Source organism: Chiloscyllium plagiosum, chromosome 9 (assembly GCF_004010195.1).
Source record: "Chiloscyllium plagiosum isolate BGI_BamShark_2017 chromosome 9, ASM401019v2, whole genome shotgun sequence".
In the NCBI taxonomy this organism is placed as follows: domain Eukaryota; kingdom Metazoa; phylum Chordata; class Chondrichthyes; order Orectolobiformes; family Hemiscylliidae; genus Chiloscyllium; species Chiloscyllium plagiosum.
The window spans coordinates 95,428,601-95,445,218 of record NC_057718.1 but is presented as its reverse complement, the minus strand read 5'-3'; the positions used below and the strand labels follow the sequence as shown (position 1 = coordinate 95,445,218).

At 40.4% G+C, this 16,618-nt stretch overlaps 1 protein-coding gene across 2 annotated transcripts in view; it reads right to left on the bottom strand.

Annotated features, from left to right (window-relative positions):
- Window positions 1-16,111, bottom strand: part of mcm8 (minichromosome maintenance 8 homologous recombination repair factor) — a 35,751-nt gene extending 19,640 nt beyond the window's left edge. The window contains exons 1-7 of one of the 2 annotated variants that reach the window (XM_043696575.1): window positions 15,778-16,111; window positions 9,282-9,374; window positions 5,526-5,608; window positions 4,674-4,823; window positions 4,298-4,395; window positions 2,089-2,287; window positions 1,915-2,000 (exon numbers count right to left, since the gene is read on the bottom strand). In XM_043696575.1, the coding sequence (XP_043552510.1) occupies window positions 1,915-2,000; window positions 2,089-2,287; window positions 4,298-4,395; window positions 4,674-4,823; window positions 5,526-5,608; window positions 9,282-9,374; window positions 15,778-15,901 (833 nt within the window). In that variant the 5' untranslated portion in view covers window positions 15,902-16,111. The remainder of the gene's footprint in view (window positions 1-1,914; window positions 2,001-2,088; window positions 2,288-4,297; window positions 4,396-4,673; window positions 4,824-5,525; window positions 5,609-9,281; window positions 9,375-15,777) is intronic. The other variant, XM_043696576.1, reaches the window with a different exon arrangement.
- Window positions 16,112-16,618: the final 507 nt, after the last annotated feature.

Genomic DNA, 16,618 nt, shown 5'->3' with positions numbered 1-16,618 from the left:
CCATCTTTTCTCAGTCCCAGCCCTCAGACTCAGCACCGCCTTCTTGACCTGCAATCTTCTTCCCGACCTCTCCGCCCCCACCCCCTCTCCGGCCTACCTCCCTCACCTTAACCTCCTTCCACCTATTGCATCCCTACGCTCCTCCCCTGTCCCTCCTCCCTATCTTTTATCTTAGCCTGCTTGGCACACCCTCCTCATTCTGAAGAAGGGCTTATGCCCGAAACGTCGATTCTCCTTCTCCTTGGATGCTGCCTGACCTGCTGTGCTTTTCCAGCAACACATTTTTAAGCTCTGATCTCCAGCATCTGCAGTCCTCACTTTCTCCTTGCCCTAGATGATGTTGACCTTGAGTGTTGTTGGAGCTGCACCATCCACGCAGATGGAGAATATCATTCTCCTGACAGGTGCCTTGTGGATGCTGAACAGGCTTTAAGGAATTACAAGGCAAGTCACTATCCACAGAATTCTCAGTCCTGCCTACTCTTGCATTTGTTTGGTTTCAAGTCAGTTCAGAGGTCAACAGTAATCCCAGGATATTTAAAGTGATACAGTCACAATGGTAATGCCATTGAATCTCAAAGGGAGATGGTTAAATTCCCACTTATTGAAGATAGTCATAACTTGGGAAATGGGTGATATGAATATTACTTGCCACTTAGCAGTCCAAGATTGAATGTAGTCCTGGTCTTGCTACATATGGACATGGAGGAGAAAGTGAAGACTGCAGATGCTGGAGATTAGAGTCGAGAGTGTGGTGCAGGAAAAGCACAGTTGGTCAGGCATCATCCAAGGAGCAGGAGAATCAATGTTTTGGGCATAAGCCCTTCATCAGGAATCAGCCCAATTGGCTGTGCTTTTCCAGTACAACACTCTCGACTCTATATATGGACATGGACTGTTTCAGTAGCTCAGGTGTCACAAATGATACTAGACAGTAGTACAGATACTCTACTACGCATCAACAAACATCCTCACATCTAACCTTATGATGGAAGCAAAGTCATTGATGATGCACCTGAACATGGTCAGGCCTTAGACACTGCCCTGAGGAACACCTAGAATGATGATTTGGGGCTAAGATGATTGACCTCCAATAACAAGCTCTTTGCTGAACTAGATATGACTCCAATCAGTGAAAGATTTTTTCCTGCCTCCTACTGACTGATGGTGTTATGTTCAGGTTCATTGATGCCATACTCAGTCAGGTACATCCTTGATGCCATGTGCAGTTACTCTCACCTCTTGAATTCAGGGCTTTTGTCCATGTTTTGACCAAGGATGTAAATAAGTCAGGAACTGAGTGGCCCTACCAGAAGTTAAAGTGAGCAGGCTACTTCTGCTGGATGGCACTTCCAAGTCACCTTCCATTATTCCCCTGAGGTGTAAGGGTGGATTGATAATACAGTAACTGACTGGATTAAATGTGCCCTGTTTTTGAGGACAGGATTGTCAAGTAGATGCCAGTGTTGTAACTCAAAAGGTTTGATTAGGGACACAAGTTCTGAGGCACAAATCTTCAATACCACTATTGGAATGTTGTTGGGGTCCAGAGCCTTTGTTTTATCAATATAATCAGCAGTTTCTTTGTATCACATGGTGTGAATTGAATTGACTGAAGATAGGTATCTAATGTACACGACCATGGACGAAGCAGAGATGGATGTTGCATTTCATTTGTGTGTCAAATATTTTACTTCTTCTTCTGGACTATGAACTTGCCTGACAACCTCTCCATCAGTTAGTAGCAGAGTGTAAGTGTTAAATAAATACTGTTATATACGGTGCTACTGAAAGTGCCAAAGAGAATCACAATTCCAAGGTCAGGAAATTCTGGTCACTCAAATTGAATAATAATTTATTTATACAAACTAAAAATACAGAAACAAAAGTGTCTTTAATCAAAGATTCACTTACTTGATAGATTGCCAGTCCACAGTAACTGTTAAAGGAGAGCTTCTATTCGGGGTGAATGACCGACTGCGACATTCTGGTGCTAAACACTTTAGAAAGAATTTGAACTTAGTTTCCTAAAATAACTCTGAACACAAGTAATTTTCTTTTCTCAGACATATCAGCACAAAAATATACCTTTGTAGGGAGCGTGAATTTTCCATCAGGAAGAGGAAGGCTCTGAGTATCTCCGCATGTATTACAAATGAAGGCCATTCTAGTGCAGAAAGGCTTGACGTTGCTGACACGGACAACTGTCCCACGCAAGGAAACATATTTTCCATAGCAGTTGGCTCGCAAATATTTCAACGATGTCAAAGGCTCATAGTTAAAAACTCTAAAAATTTACATGCATAACATGGGATTTGAGTATTTATTTTCATCAAGTAAACAAAATTTAAAGAAAAAATGGATATTATCATACTGATATTAGATCTTGCATGCAGATATTTTATTAACATAACCCTGAGTTTGTGACAAATTGGATGTAAATCAATCACCAAGCTGAAAACAAACAAAAAATAAAAACAAAGTTTTCTATATTATAAAAATAGTGAATCTAAAACAGAAATTTGTATCCCACACATTCAAATTTGTGTTGCACCTCAAAATTAATCTGACAAAGGAGTTCAAACATTTGTGTTCTGAATGCCTTGACAAATCACAAAAAAAACTTACCACTTACTCTGTTATAACTTTAAACCCCTTCCAGAGCCATCAGGCTAAAACCTCATTGACAACTCTGCTGTTTTTTCAAAGACTTCACTGCCCCCAGCTACTTGTCCAGGATCCTGATTTGATCTGGCCTATGTGCAACTCCAGGCCCACAGCAGTGTGGCTGGAAATGGCCTAGCATACCATTCAGTTCAAGGGCAAATGGGGACTGGCAGTAAATACTGACTTTACCAATGACATCCCACATCCCATGAAAGAATAAAGAAATTACAAATTATTTACAAAATAGAAATAGATTTTCTCCTTCCTATACAGAATGTCATCCTTTAAACATAGAACTAAACTTCAGACTCTAAATCTACACATCACTGAAGCACTTCAGACCAGTACAGAATTACAACTATAGCTACAATCTTGAGTTAGAGAACAAATATGATGATTCTAGACTTAGAATCATAGAATCCCCACAGTACGGAAACAGGCCCTTTGGCCCAACAAATCCACACCGACCCTCCAAAGAGTAACCCACGCAGGCCCATTCCCCTCCCCCTGTTATCCTATATTTACCGCTGATAATTATACCTAACCTACACATCCACAAACTCTATGGACAATTTACCGAACCTGCACATCTTTGGATTGTGGGAGGAAATCCACACAGACACGGGGAGAAAGTGCAAACTCCACACAGACCTGAGGCTGGAATCAAACATGCATCCCTGGCGCTGTGAGGCAGCAGTGCTAACTACTGTGCCACTGTGCCACCCCAGGTTCATGGCAAATTCTAGCTTAGTTGGAATTCTTGAAAAGAAAACGACAAAACTTTTAAAATCTGGAGCACTGCAGGGAGAGTTGCAATAAAAAGACCAAAGAAAGCCATAATTTCTTAGAATCTACTGACACTTCCATCACTTGTGCATATGACAAAGCAAACTGCACAAGAACCAACAAAACATTTCCAGAACAAAAATGTTTTTAATGCACAATAACATGGTGGAATTGGTAAAGCACTGTCAATATCTGAAATCCAGCACCAACAAGAGGAAAACTGTGATGGATTTCAGATTTTCCCAGATTTTAGACTACCCAACGAAAATAAACATTGTGCAAATTCACAATGTAGGCCTGAATTTAAATCATGCATTGTCAGTGAAAGGTCACATCAATCAGTCCATAAAAGGTTAGATATAAAATGCACAGTCCAGGTAAGATGCTGAATACCAGTACTTAAGGTGCAAGTTATTTGATAAGATGACATACTATTTGTTTTAAAGATCATGAAAAGTAGCATTACATTTATTGCCCATCCCCAGTTGCTCGGGAGGTGGTTGTGAGCCACACTCCTGAACTGCTGTAGTCCATCTTGTGAAGACTCTTGGTGTATTGTTACAGTACATCTTATTGAGTGTACACTCTGTTCCCACTGTCCAAAAATAAACCAGGTAAATTAAATAAATGTTGTAAATGTCAAGCAACATCCACAAAAAATGTCTGCTTTTAAGACAGCTGGATTTCGGATTGTGTACCTGCATCAATATTTGTTCAGTGTCAAATGAATATTCGATGCCAGGAAAAATTATCTTAACAGACAAATAGGCACTCAGATGATTCGGAAATTCTGTTTCGGAAAATATTCCCAAATAGCCAAAAAAACGTCTTTTCTAAAACTTACCTTGCGTGAATGAAAGGGACATTTACAATTGGAATATCTTCATTTGGTAGTCCTTGCTCCAACTGAGCTGCCTGTTTTTCAAGGTCTCTAGTTATTACCTAAATGTGTGCAATATAATTAATATAAATTAAGCCTAAAGTTCAATTCACTTACAATAAAACTGTGTAATAATACTTTATTTTCAAGATGGTACTTTGCAGTAGTGGAAAGCAGTTCATACTGCTGCAAGATAAATAACGAAGAAAGAAATACAACTTTTTACATTTTTTCCAAGTAAGTGAAGCAACACAAAATGTACACTTTGATATTGTAAAAATAAATTCAAGTGTTGCCTGAGATGTATATTTACATAGAAAAGGGTCATGTAATACTTAACCTGATGAACTGCCAATCCCAAGCAATCCAACAGTTTTTCTGGCATTTCCCTCAATTCAGTGGCTAAATTTGGCATCAGAGCTTTCAACTCTTCATCATTTACAAGCTCCTTAAAGTCAATCAGGATACTTCCTTTTCTTTCTATTTCATCCTTTGGGGAGAAATATTTTACATTTTCAATTTAATTGCACGTCCTTTTTTTATTGCTATTTGTGTAACAACTAGCATCAAGATAACTGATTTTCTTTTTCTTAATATGCCTATAGTATCAAAGAGTGCTGTATTTCATTGATGAAACTATGCTGACTGTTGCAGCATTGTTATACATTTCAAGATGCAAAATAGTGAAGTTAATCTCTTCTTCTACTGCTAAACATTTAAACAGTATGGCAAAAGTCAAGTTGAATTCTTAATTCTATCAAATGCTCACCTTCAATTCATTAATTAAAATTAACACATCATAGAAAAAACTTTATTCACAATAAATAGTAACACTTTATAAATGTTATTTCCTTAGCACCAGCCTCCACTAGTTAACCAAACTGAATCTCATACAGTCGTAGATTTGAAATGATTAACTTGATAATTTTAGGTCAATGATGGCCCCTGCCCTATGATGCCAGGTATTTACAAGTGCCATGTAAAATCAGGTAAAGATGGTTCACCTTTCCACTATTGCAGGTGATTGTAATTCAGTATTTGTGGCATTGATGTTACCTGCATTTGTCACTCTTGGCGCTCAAGTTCTGGAACATACTGTCATTGCCAATGGAATTGATCATCATAATTAAGAAAGGCAATTCACAAACAGTAAATATTGAAATTAGCAAAAACACAGCACCAGGATTCTTACCTTGTCATACAAATCAATATGATTTGTGAAAAATTTTTCAAATGCACTAATCTTCTGTACAAAAGGGGAGCTCCCAACATAGGCTTTAAAAGAAAATGTCAGAGGATCAATTTTTGTTCCAAATCCCTTAATACTTTAACACATAGTTGGTCCAAGCACAAGTAAAACTGCTATGATTACTGAAAGTCGAGCATTTCTGTCTTCAGGAATTCAGTTCATGAAAATGAACCAGTCTGTCTACTATCCAAACCTCGAGATGGGACTCGGAGCTACCTTCTAGGGTATTCTAAACCAGATGTTAGAAATTGCCTAAATCATTCAAAGCTATTCTGTAATTTCCCACAGTGAAGGTGAGAAGATAATGTTACAAGCCTATAAACAAATCAATTCACTTTACAAATATATGGACTATGATCATTATTCTATTTGTAATGCTCTGTCACTTATATGCAATCAGACCAAACTCGACAGGGACAAAGTCACAAATGCATCTGCACTCTCAATATGCAAGAAAGAAACCAATTATCTAACTTTAAAAGTAATTTGCAGGGAGGCTCTAGCCATCAAACAAAATATCTGACTTCAGGTACACCTAGAATATTTGCACCGTAGCTTTTATTACTTCAAATGCTTTACATTCCCAAATAAGAAAGAACTACATATCAACTTTATAAGTAATCAAAAAAATTCTTTCACAAACAAAAGTAAGGAATTTTTAATCTGTTTAAGATCACAAGAACATTATGGTTCCATCGGATAACGCTAAGCAGTTAAGTTCTGAATTATTACAAGATTAAATGCTGTTTTCATAAATTTCCACTTGCACAGCATTTTATTTCTTGATTCCATCATCCCAATTTTCCAAATACACATTTTAAAATGATGTTATGACCTAAAACCTCCTGTGAGGATACCTTTGAAAGAAGTCCCTCTTTTATTGATATTAGAGATACCAGTTTTGCAATTGTTACCTATATTGTACAATTAACCTGCACCTACCCCACTCATTCAGTCATAGTTTTGAAATGATTAGTTGGTAAACGATAGCTTCTGCCCCATGATGCTGGGTAGTTAGAAGTGCCACTTGAAGTCAAGTGAAGGTGGTTCATTTTTCACTTATTGTAGTCATAGCCTAGTATTTGCATCATTTATACCTGGAAGGCTCAGGCTCTGCTCTAAGGCTGCCAAATACATCGTTATTGCTGATGTTGCCAATGAAACTGACCATCATGGAATAACCAGTAAACAGTCCACATTCCCAAACATATAAAAGACGGAAGGTCATTGAAAGAGTTGTCAAAGTTTGCTCACATGATGATACCCTTCCACCCACATCCTGAGATTTCAATGACTGATTTCTGACAATCACCTTCATTTGCATCAGGTACTTCATTTGCTCAGGCGCTACAGCTTTTTATATTAAACCTGAATATGATTTTCATTTTCCCAGAGCTCCTTGATCATCCAAATTATACTGAATTGTTACACAGGGCGACCCCCCCCACCATATTTACGGGTCAGGTTTGCCCAGTTTCAGTTACTCACGGGTCATCGCAGCCCAAACATATTCTAGGGAATGTTCCAGAACCAGGGACCAGGAGGCTGCCAGGAAAGTACGTTTCCCATTTAAATGAATGGGTTCGCACCTATCTGCAGTTTCTGGCTTCTGTGGTAGGTCTTGGAACTTATCCCCTGCGGGTACAGTGGGGGCAGGGGAGTGGGGAGGACTACTGTACTTGGCATTAGTGATTGTTCAAATTTCCCAGTGATTTGGATCAAACAAGGTCACATATTTTGTTTAGATAATTTTTCAGAGCAAGTTGCATTAATAGATGGAGATGCTCATTGCCTGGTGATTAGTTCTGTTGAAATATTAACAGTACTTTCGCATGTTTTAAACTTGTCCAACATTTGACACCAAACATTAATGGTCATTCTTCAAATAAGAGTTTATGGTGTAGGGGGTGACTTAATAAGTTGGAAAGAGGATTGGTTAGCTGATAGAAAACAAACAGTAGGTATAAATGGGTCATTTTCTGATTGGCAAGATGTAACAAATGTTGTGTCACAAGGATCAGTCGAAGGATTAACTTTATACATTTCTGAAAATTATGGGATTGAAATTGAGGATACAAAAATAGGTCAGAAAATAAGTTAGGGAGACAGCAAAAGGAGGTCACAAAGGGATGGAAACAGTTGAAATTAGATAAAGATCTGGTAAATTGAGCATAATGCGGGAGAATATGACTGTCCATTTGAACAGAAGAATTGAAAAAATTCTATTATCTAAATGGATGAGAGTCTGCACAACTCTGAGATGCGGTGGGATTTGGGTGCACTGATGCTTGGATCATAAAAAGTTTATTGTACAGGTATAGCAAGTAATTAGGAAAGCTAATAGAATGCTATTGTTTATTTGAAGGGAAATTGAAATCAAAACTCATGAGGTTAAATTTGCATTTTACAGGGCATTGGTGAGATCACATCTGGAAGATGGTGTGCAGTATTGATCCCCTTATTTACGGAAGGACATGAGTGTGTTAGAAGCAGTTCAGTAAAGTTTATTGGACTAACACCTGATATGCACAGTATGATCACTGAAGCAGGATTAGACAGGCGAGCCTTAAATCCTTGCTGTTTTGAAGAATAGAAGGTGTCTTGATTGAAACATGTCAGATTCTGAAAGATGCGGGAATGATGCCCTGTTGAGGGAGAAAGTAGAACTGGGGTTCACCATTTCAAAATCAGGGTTATTCATTTAAATAGCAGATGAGGAGAAACTATTTCGCGCAGAGGGGTGCGATTCTTTGGAATTGTCTTCCTCAAAATATAGTGCAGGCAGAATCTTTGAATATTTTTATGGGCGAGTTGGACAGTTTCTTGATAAGCAAGCAGTTAAAGGTTATCAAGGGAGAGACAAAAATGTGGGGTCGAGGTTACAATTCCTCAGCCGTGATCTTATTTGATGGCTGGGCTGGCTCAAGGAGCCAAGGAGCATATACCTGCTTCTAATTCACGTTATTGTGTTTTTACATTTGATTGCAATGGTCAGTTTTGGATTTCATCTGGGGTCAAATCAACCATGCATGATAAGAACAAGGAACAGGAGTAGGCAATTCAGCCCCTCAAGTCTGCTACGCCATTTAATATGATCAAGGTTGATTTCATCTTGGCCTCAAATCCATTTTCCTGTCTGCTCCCCACAACCCTACAATCCAATACTAACTAAAAATCTATCTACTCTGTAAATATACTTTATTTACTGGCATCTACCACACACAGCGGTCGTGAATTCTACAGATTCATGACTCCTTGAAAGAAGGAATTTGTCCTCATCACTATTGCACATCTGCTACTCAATATCCTAAAACTGTGATCTTGCATTCAAGATTGCTCCACAGGGGGAAATAGCCCTCCTGACATCTACTTTGTCAATTCCCATTAGCATCTTATTTACTACAATCAGATCCACTCTCATTCTTATAAACTTCAAAGAATCTAAGCCAAAACTCTCAGTCTTGCTTCAGAAGACAAACCCCTCATCTCTGGAATCAAACTACAGAATCTTCTCTGTACTGCCTCTAACGCAACTACATACCTCCTCATGTTAGGAGACCATACCTCTCAAAGTCAGTGTAAAGGTCAACCTCCTGATTTTTAGCCTGAAATGTTTGTTTGAAAAATTCAACTTTTACATAAGCATATACAGTAATTGAAGTTATTTCCAAAACAAGTAGTTTGAAAGGGAAGGCTCACCTTCTGAAAAGTAAAGCTTCCATCCTTTATATGGTATAAGCTGATCCAAGGTTCTTTGAATTAGGCGTGGATGAGGTGTTATCTGTTGAAAAGCTAGAACAAAATGTGCCAATCAATAGTCAGAATTGCCGAGTAATTCAAATAGCTCATTCACACTTCGCAACCATTTAATCTGCAATTCCTACGGCAAATTACAGCTTTTAAACACTATTAACATCAGTAGCAATTTTAAAATTGACAAGACAGTATGAAACAACGATTCAATTTTACACATACAACTCTATCAGAAGAAAGTTCGGGAATATTTGAAAGCTACAAATGAGCATAAAATTTCTTACACAAAGGTAATTTCAGTCCAAATAACTTTTACCCAATAACAAATGAAAATTTATTTTACCGGTAAGAGCAAGTGAATGTGACCCAAGTCAATTAAACCAGTTTGAATCTGGTTTGACATGGATTTTCCTGATCTCAAAGTCTATGTTGTGGTTCTGTTCGCCGAGCTGGAAGTTTTTGTTGCAAACGTTTCGTCCCCTGGCTAGGCGACATCATCAGTGCTTGGGAGCCTCCTGCGAAGCGCTTCTTTGATGTTTCCTCCGGTGTTTATAGTGGTCTGTCCCTGCCGCTTCCGGTTGTCAGTTTCAGCTGTCCGCTGTAGTGGTTGGTATATTGGGTCCAGGTCGATGTGTTTGTTGATGGAGTTTGTGGATGAATGCCATGCCTCTAGGAATTCCCTGGCTGTTCTCTGTCTGGCTTGCCCTATGATAGTAGTGTTGTCCCAGTCGAATTCATGTTGCTTGTTGTCTGTGTGTGTGGCTACTAAGGATAGCTGGTCGTGTCGTTTCGTGGCTAGTTGATGTTCATATATGCAGATTGTTAGCGGTCTTCCTGTTTGTCCTATATAGTGTTTTGTGCAGTCCTTGCATGGTATTTTATACACTACATTAGTTTTGCTCATGTTGGGTATCGGGTCCTTCGTTCTGGTGAGTTATTGTCTGAGCGTGGCTGTTGGTTTGTGTGCCGTTATGAGTGCTAGGGGTCGCAGTAGTCTGGCTGTCAGTTATGAGATGCTCCTGATGTATGGTAGTGTGGCTAGTCCTTTTGGTTGTGGTATGTCAAAGTCTAAGAGAACTAAAGTCTTTTTGGGCTCTGACATGCTCTTGAAAAGTCTGTATTGATGTCCAAGTGGGAATGCACAAAACTAATTGCTGCTTTTAGCAATCTAATTTAGAAAGGCCACATTGAGAAATCAAAAAAAAATCTTCTGAGATAAGGGCGAAGGCAGTTTGTTGCAGTAGTATCAAGGTCACAATGGTATTACATGGAACACAGTGAGACAACACCTACAGTATTACATACAGTTCTGGTACTCGAACTAAACTACATACCTGCCACAGAGGGATGGCAGTGGAGGTCACCAGATTGATTCCTGGGCATGTGCAACAACTCTATAAGGAGACTGAGCCAACATTCTCTGAGTTTTAAAATTGGAGGTGATGACACAGAAATGAACATTTTTAAAACAATAGAATGCTGAATAGTTGTTTTCTTTGGCTGAATGGTTTAAAACCATGGGATACAACCTCAGAATAAAACACAAGCCATTTCGGAATGAAATGGGGAATCTCTTTACTCAGTGGGTGATAAATCTTTAGAATTCTCCACCGTAAAGTGCTGTGGAAGTTGAATCACAAAATACTGTTGTACATTTCCACACCCATGGCGATTTCTCCAATCCATATGGGAGAGATGATTCCTCAAATATAATGGTTTTGGTTCAGTTGTCAGAGTTCATGAGTGAATAAACAGTTCAGTGCTAGAATTCAATTATAAGGTTCTAAACTTGTGTTTCTTTTTACAAGTGAGGGGTAAAGCGCATTGCTTGAAGAAAGCCTTTGTTTTAAGTTCAGTTTTGCAGAAATCCTGGTTGAAGCTGGATATGTAAAACAGTTACTATCCCACATCAACATGGATAAATCCCCAGGACCTGATCAGGTGTACCCCAGAACTCTGTGGGAAGACAGGGAAGTGATTACACAGTCACCTGCAGAGATATCTATATCATCAATAGCCACAGGTGAGGTGCTGGAAGACCTGAGGTTGGCTAATGTGATGCCATTATTTTTAAAAAATGCTAAGAAAAAGCTAGAGAACTATTGGCCGGTGACCTAGAGATCAGTGATGGACAGGTTGTTGGAGGGGATCCTGAAGGATAGGATTGACATGTATTTGGAAAGGCAAGGACTGATTAGGAATAGTCAGCATGGCTTTGTGTCTCACTAACTTGAGTTGTTAGAATAAGTAACAACAAAGATTGAAGAAGGCAGAACAGTGGTCATGATTGATATGGACTTCAGTAAGTCGTTCAATAAGTAACACATGGTAAACTGGTTAGCAAGGTTAGATCACATGGAATGCAGGGAGAACTTGCCATTTGGATACAGATCTAGCTCGAAGGTAGAAGACAGAGGGTGGTGGCGGAGGGTTGCTTTTCAGATTGGAGGCCTGTGACAAGCAGTGCGCCACTGATCAGTACTGATCCAACTGCTTTTAGTCCAGTGATTTGGATGTGAACATAGGATGTATGGTTAATAAATTTACAGATAACACCAAAATTGGTGGTGCAGTGGAAAGCCAAGAAGGCTACCTCAGAGTGTAATGGGATCTTGATCAGTTGGGCCAATAGGCCCGAGGATTGCCAGAAGGAGCTTAATATAGATAAATGTGATGTGCTGCATTTTGGAAAAGCAAATTACAGCAGGATTTATACATTTAATGGTAAGTGCCTGGCCTGTATTGCTGAACAGAGACCTTGGAGTACACATTCATACTGAAGTCGCTTGAAAGTGAAGTCGCAGGTAGACAGGATAGTGAAAGAGGTGTTTGGTATGCTTGCTTTTATTGATCAGTGCATTGAGTACAGAGTTGGGAAGTTATGTTGTAGCTATACAGGACATCGATTAGGCCACTTTTGGAGTACTGCATTCAATTTTGGTCTCCAGGCTATAGGATGTTGTGAAACTTGGAACGGTTCAGAAAAAGGTTTGTGCTATAGGGAGAAACTGAATAGGCTAGGGCTATTTTCCCTGCAGCGTCGGAGGCAGAAGGGTGGCCTTACAAAGGTTTACAAAATCATGAGAGACACGGACAGGGAAAATAACAAAGTGTGTTTCCCGAGCTGAAAAAGAGTCCAAAACAGAGGGCACAGGTTTAAGGTGAGAGAGGAAAGATAATAAAAAGGGACCCGAGGGACATTTTCATGCAGAAGGTGGTGCGTGTATGAAATGAGCTGCCAGAGGAAATGGTGTAAGCTGGGCCAATTACAACATTTATAAAGCAGCTGGATGGGTATATGAACAGGGAGGACTTAAGAGTGATGTGGGCCAAATGCTGGCAAATGGGACTAAGTTAATTTAGGATACCTGGTCAGCTCAGACGGGTTGGACCAAAGAGTCTGTTTCCATGCTGGATATCTCTACGATTCCATGTTCAAAACAAAGACTGATATACTTCTAATCAATAATAACACCAAGGAGTACAGGATTTAGGCAGATGATCAGCCACCATCTAGAATGGCAGAGCAGGCTCAAGGAGCTAAATGGCCAACTTCTGCTCCTACATCTCTCAGAATAATTTTTGAGAACTGGCACTGTACGGTTCAAATGGAACTCACGCCTCCACTCTCTGAAAAATGTTCCTTGTCTGGATGGGCAGAGGGGGATGAAACAAAAGTCAGTGTAACTTAAAATATAATTGGATCTATATGTTTTCTAATTATCATCAACTTTTCCATGCTTGCCTTTTAAGATGAAATACATTTGCCCATAAATGATAAGTAAAAGAAAAGTAAAAGTAATTTTGCTTGATGGACTTAAAGTGCTGTAAGACATAGTGTGGATCAAAAGCATGAATAACCACAGAAATGTAAGGATAATTGCAACAAAATAGTGCAGAATTTATCAGCGTTTGGCTCAAAGACACACATGCCAACAGAATCAAACAACACCAGAGGAAGAGATCACTTGTCCTAGATCGACATTTTATTAAAAAAATGGTGTAATTAAGCAAGTCACGATTACAATCAAAAACAAAACTGTAAAACGTCACCAATTGTCTGTAGAGAATGTAACAACTTATGGTCTCATTTTCTCTCCTTAGGCAATCTCTCAGGGTGAAGGGTGACTTGTTTCTGCTCTTTATCTACAGTTTCTGAGATGGCTGAAAAGGCCAATGCATGATCTGTCAAAAGTAGGTCAAGTGGTGCTTGGATGATGGGGAAGATGAGCTGTGCAGAGGTTTGTGCGATTTCTCCAATCTCTTGCCTCAAATCTTCCCAAAAGCCTTCAAGGTTTATATGCCTTCCTAAACACCTCCACAGACTCTCGTTAATCAGAAAAGATGTTTTACTTTCAGTGATGCTTTGAGGACATGCACAAAACATGTTTCCTGTCCTGGAGTGGGTTTCTGGCTGTGAGCAATTGCTGAGTGGAAGAACTGCTTCAGGCACCTCCAAGCAGGGCATGTTGGTTTGGGAGAGATTGCTGCTGTTGGATCAACTTTCTTGTCACTGGAATTAGAGCCTTGGGTTCGAGATCCTGGTAAAAACATGAGTTTGCACACTAGAAGCAATGATGAATTGTGTGGTCTATGCCTGTAATCATTGACAGGCAACTCACAAAAATATGGAAAATTATCTACATTTTCCAGGGTCTCATCACTGGTCTTAACAAGGGAGAGTGAAGGGTGAGTGACAGTATAGTGAGTGGTTTGGAAGTCTTTTAATTTTCACTTTATAGAACATAGAACAGTAGAGCACAGAACAGGCCCTTTGGCTCACAATGTTGTGCCAAGATTTAATCCTAATGTAAAATATAGTAACTTAACCTACTCACCCCTCAACTCACTGCTATCCATGTGCATGTTCAGCAGTCGCTTTATCTGTGATATATTATTGTTAGTACTTTTATGAAAAATCTATATCCTTGTTGGTTGCACAGAACAAGTCAACGATTAACTGGAGTTTAGGTTCTGAGCAAACCACACAAACATGCGCATGCACCGACATAGACACACGTCATCTGCCTATTGGAGTTCAATTATTTGGAAGACTTTGTTTTAGATTGAAGGTAGTCTGCCAGAGGAAAGAAATCATTGCAAGTATCCTCCTCAATTTCCTTTGTCCAGTGGCTGGAGTTCCTTAGTCATACTTTTGCCCAGAGAGACACCAGACAAAATGCAAAGAACAGCACCAAGTACTATATATTACCTTGCAGTCTGAAAAATACACTGTTCCTCATTGCAACTTTAGAACTGCACTAAAAATAATTTTAAAGTGACATGTTGACATCTGCCATTTTACACTATGTTCAGTTGTTCCAATTCAATTTTCGATTTTTTGTTTTACTAGCACTCCTCTTGCATTACTATAAAATCCTGTTATTTAATCATCCCTGCCCTCTATCCTATCACAGCTTTGCCATTTTTTCCCCACTGTAAAGTTTTGCTCTTGCTTAACAAGTGTTATATCTCCAATTATTCCCATGTGGTAAGGTTGAATACATTTGGATCAGTTCAACTTCAGATAAGGTATTAGGAAGTTTTTACTGGGGACATAGGACAAGGTCTTTGGTCTTTCCAGTTTTTAAGCTGAAGGACATAAGAATTACATCTGATAATTAGCCTGGCAAGACAGTAGAGAGATCAGAAAATGTAGATAAAAAATATAAAAGAAGCTGGACCCATAGCTTTGGAAGCTATTACCAAAAATGATAACTTACAGATAATGTAAACATATCAGAAAATGCAATTGTGGAGATGCAATGTTGCACAGACATAGTGAGAGACATAGTGTCAAAACTTGAAATAAAAAGTACTAACAATAAAACATCACAGATAAAGTGAAGACATGAAAAATAAAATAAATTGTTGGCAAAACCCAGGAGATCTGGCAGCAGCTATGGGGAGAAAGCAGAGTTAACATTGAGTCAGGTGACTGTTCATCAAAAGTGCCATGAGGTCTCCATAGATATGCAGGCTACGTGAATTAGGGATGCAAAATTAAAATTTACAGGCAGAGTGTAAGAGTGGGTCTGGGTGGGATGCTCTTCGAACGGTTGGTTGGACTTGATGGGCAGAATGGCCTGCTTCTACACTGTAGCGATTCTATGAAGACATGATGTTAGTCAAGGCCATTAAAACCAGAAGCACAGAAACCTGTTCTGAAAAAAAAACAACCAGGATGATGTCAGACAGATAACAGAGTACTCCATTTGGGGATGCTGGAATTGAAAGATAGGATAGAAACACGATGGCAGCTCGCAAGGTCAGTGATTAGACTAGCTCTGGGCATGGAGAGACACCAGTGATTTCTAAAGGCTGGGGAAGCAGCACCTGAGGAGATAGAGCAGCACCCAGAGCAAGTTGAGCCAAAACATCAGTGTTGAACCACTTGAGGAATTGGTACGTTGACTCCCAAGGTAACATTCACTGGACTTACTTCCTGCACCTCTTCTGGACTTGTCCCAGTTTCCTCTCCCTCTCCAGGGTCTGCCCCTCCATCCGCCTGCCAGACCCCCTCTGGGCCCTCGCCAGCTCCGGGCACCTCTCCAGTCGGACGACATTGCGGCCGATAGCCCAAGAGGAAAGGGGGGCGAGGGAAGGCTGTCCCTACCCCCGCAGGTACTACTCTCACGGCTACGGCTCTCCAAATCAAATTACAGGCAGCCTTTCTCCACTCTCCAACCTATTGACAGACATTGTGTTTCAAGGCAGTAACCGTTCAGCCAGTACACAACCGCGAAACCATTTGAAAGTTCCCAGTTCCCGCGTCCCAGCGGGGAGTGGGTACCACTAACGCGCGTGCGCTAGAACAAGGTGCTGCGATCGGAAGTACGCATGGGCGGGGAGATAAACGTTCGTGCGTAATAGGGCGTGGTCTGCATCGCGCTAACGCATCGGGTCGGGCCCTATAGGGCGTTTGAACGTGAGGGTGGTCGAATCAGTGGTGCGTGATGTTAACATTAGGGGCGGGGTCTGCGTGATGTTGACGCGTGAGGTATTGGGGTCAAAGGGGAGGGGAGGCATAAAGAGGCGGGGCGTGAGGGACGGACACGCTTGCGCCGGAAAGCGAGCGTTGATTGTTTTGAATGGGTCGGGGCGATGGAACCCAACGGTGACGCGCACGCACGCACGCGCGTGCGTGGTGGGGGCAATACGGGCACTCGGTGACGCGCCTGATGATGGGAGGCCTGGGTCAAGCGCAAGCGTGTGGCGACGCCTGGAACGGAATGTGTGCGTGGGCGCAGAATGGAGTGGGTGGGGTTAAGTGTGCAGGGGCG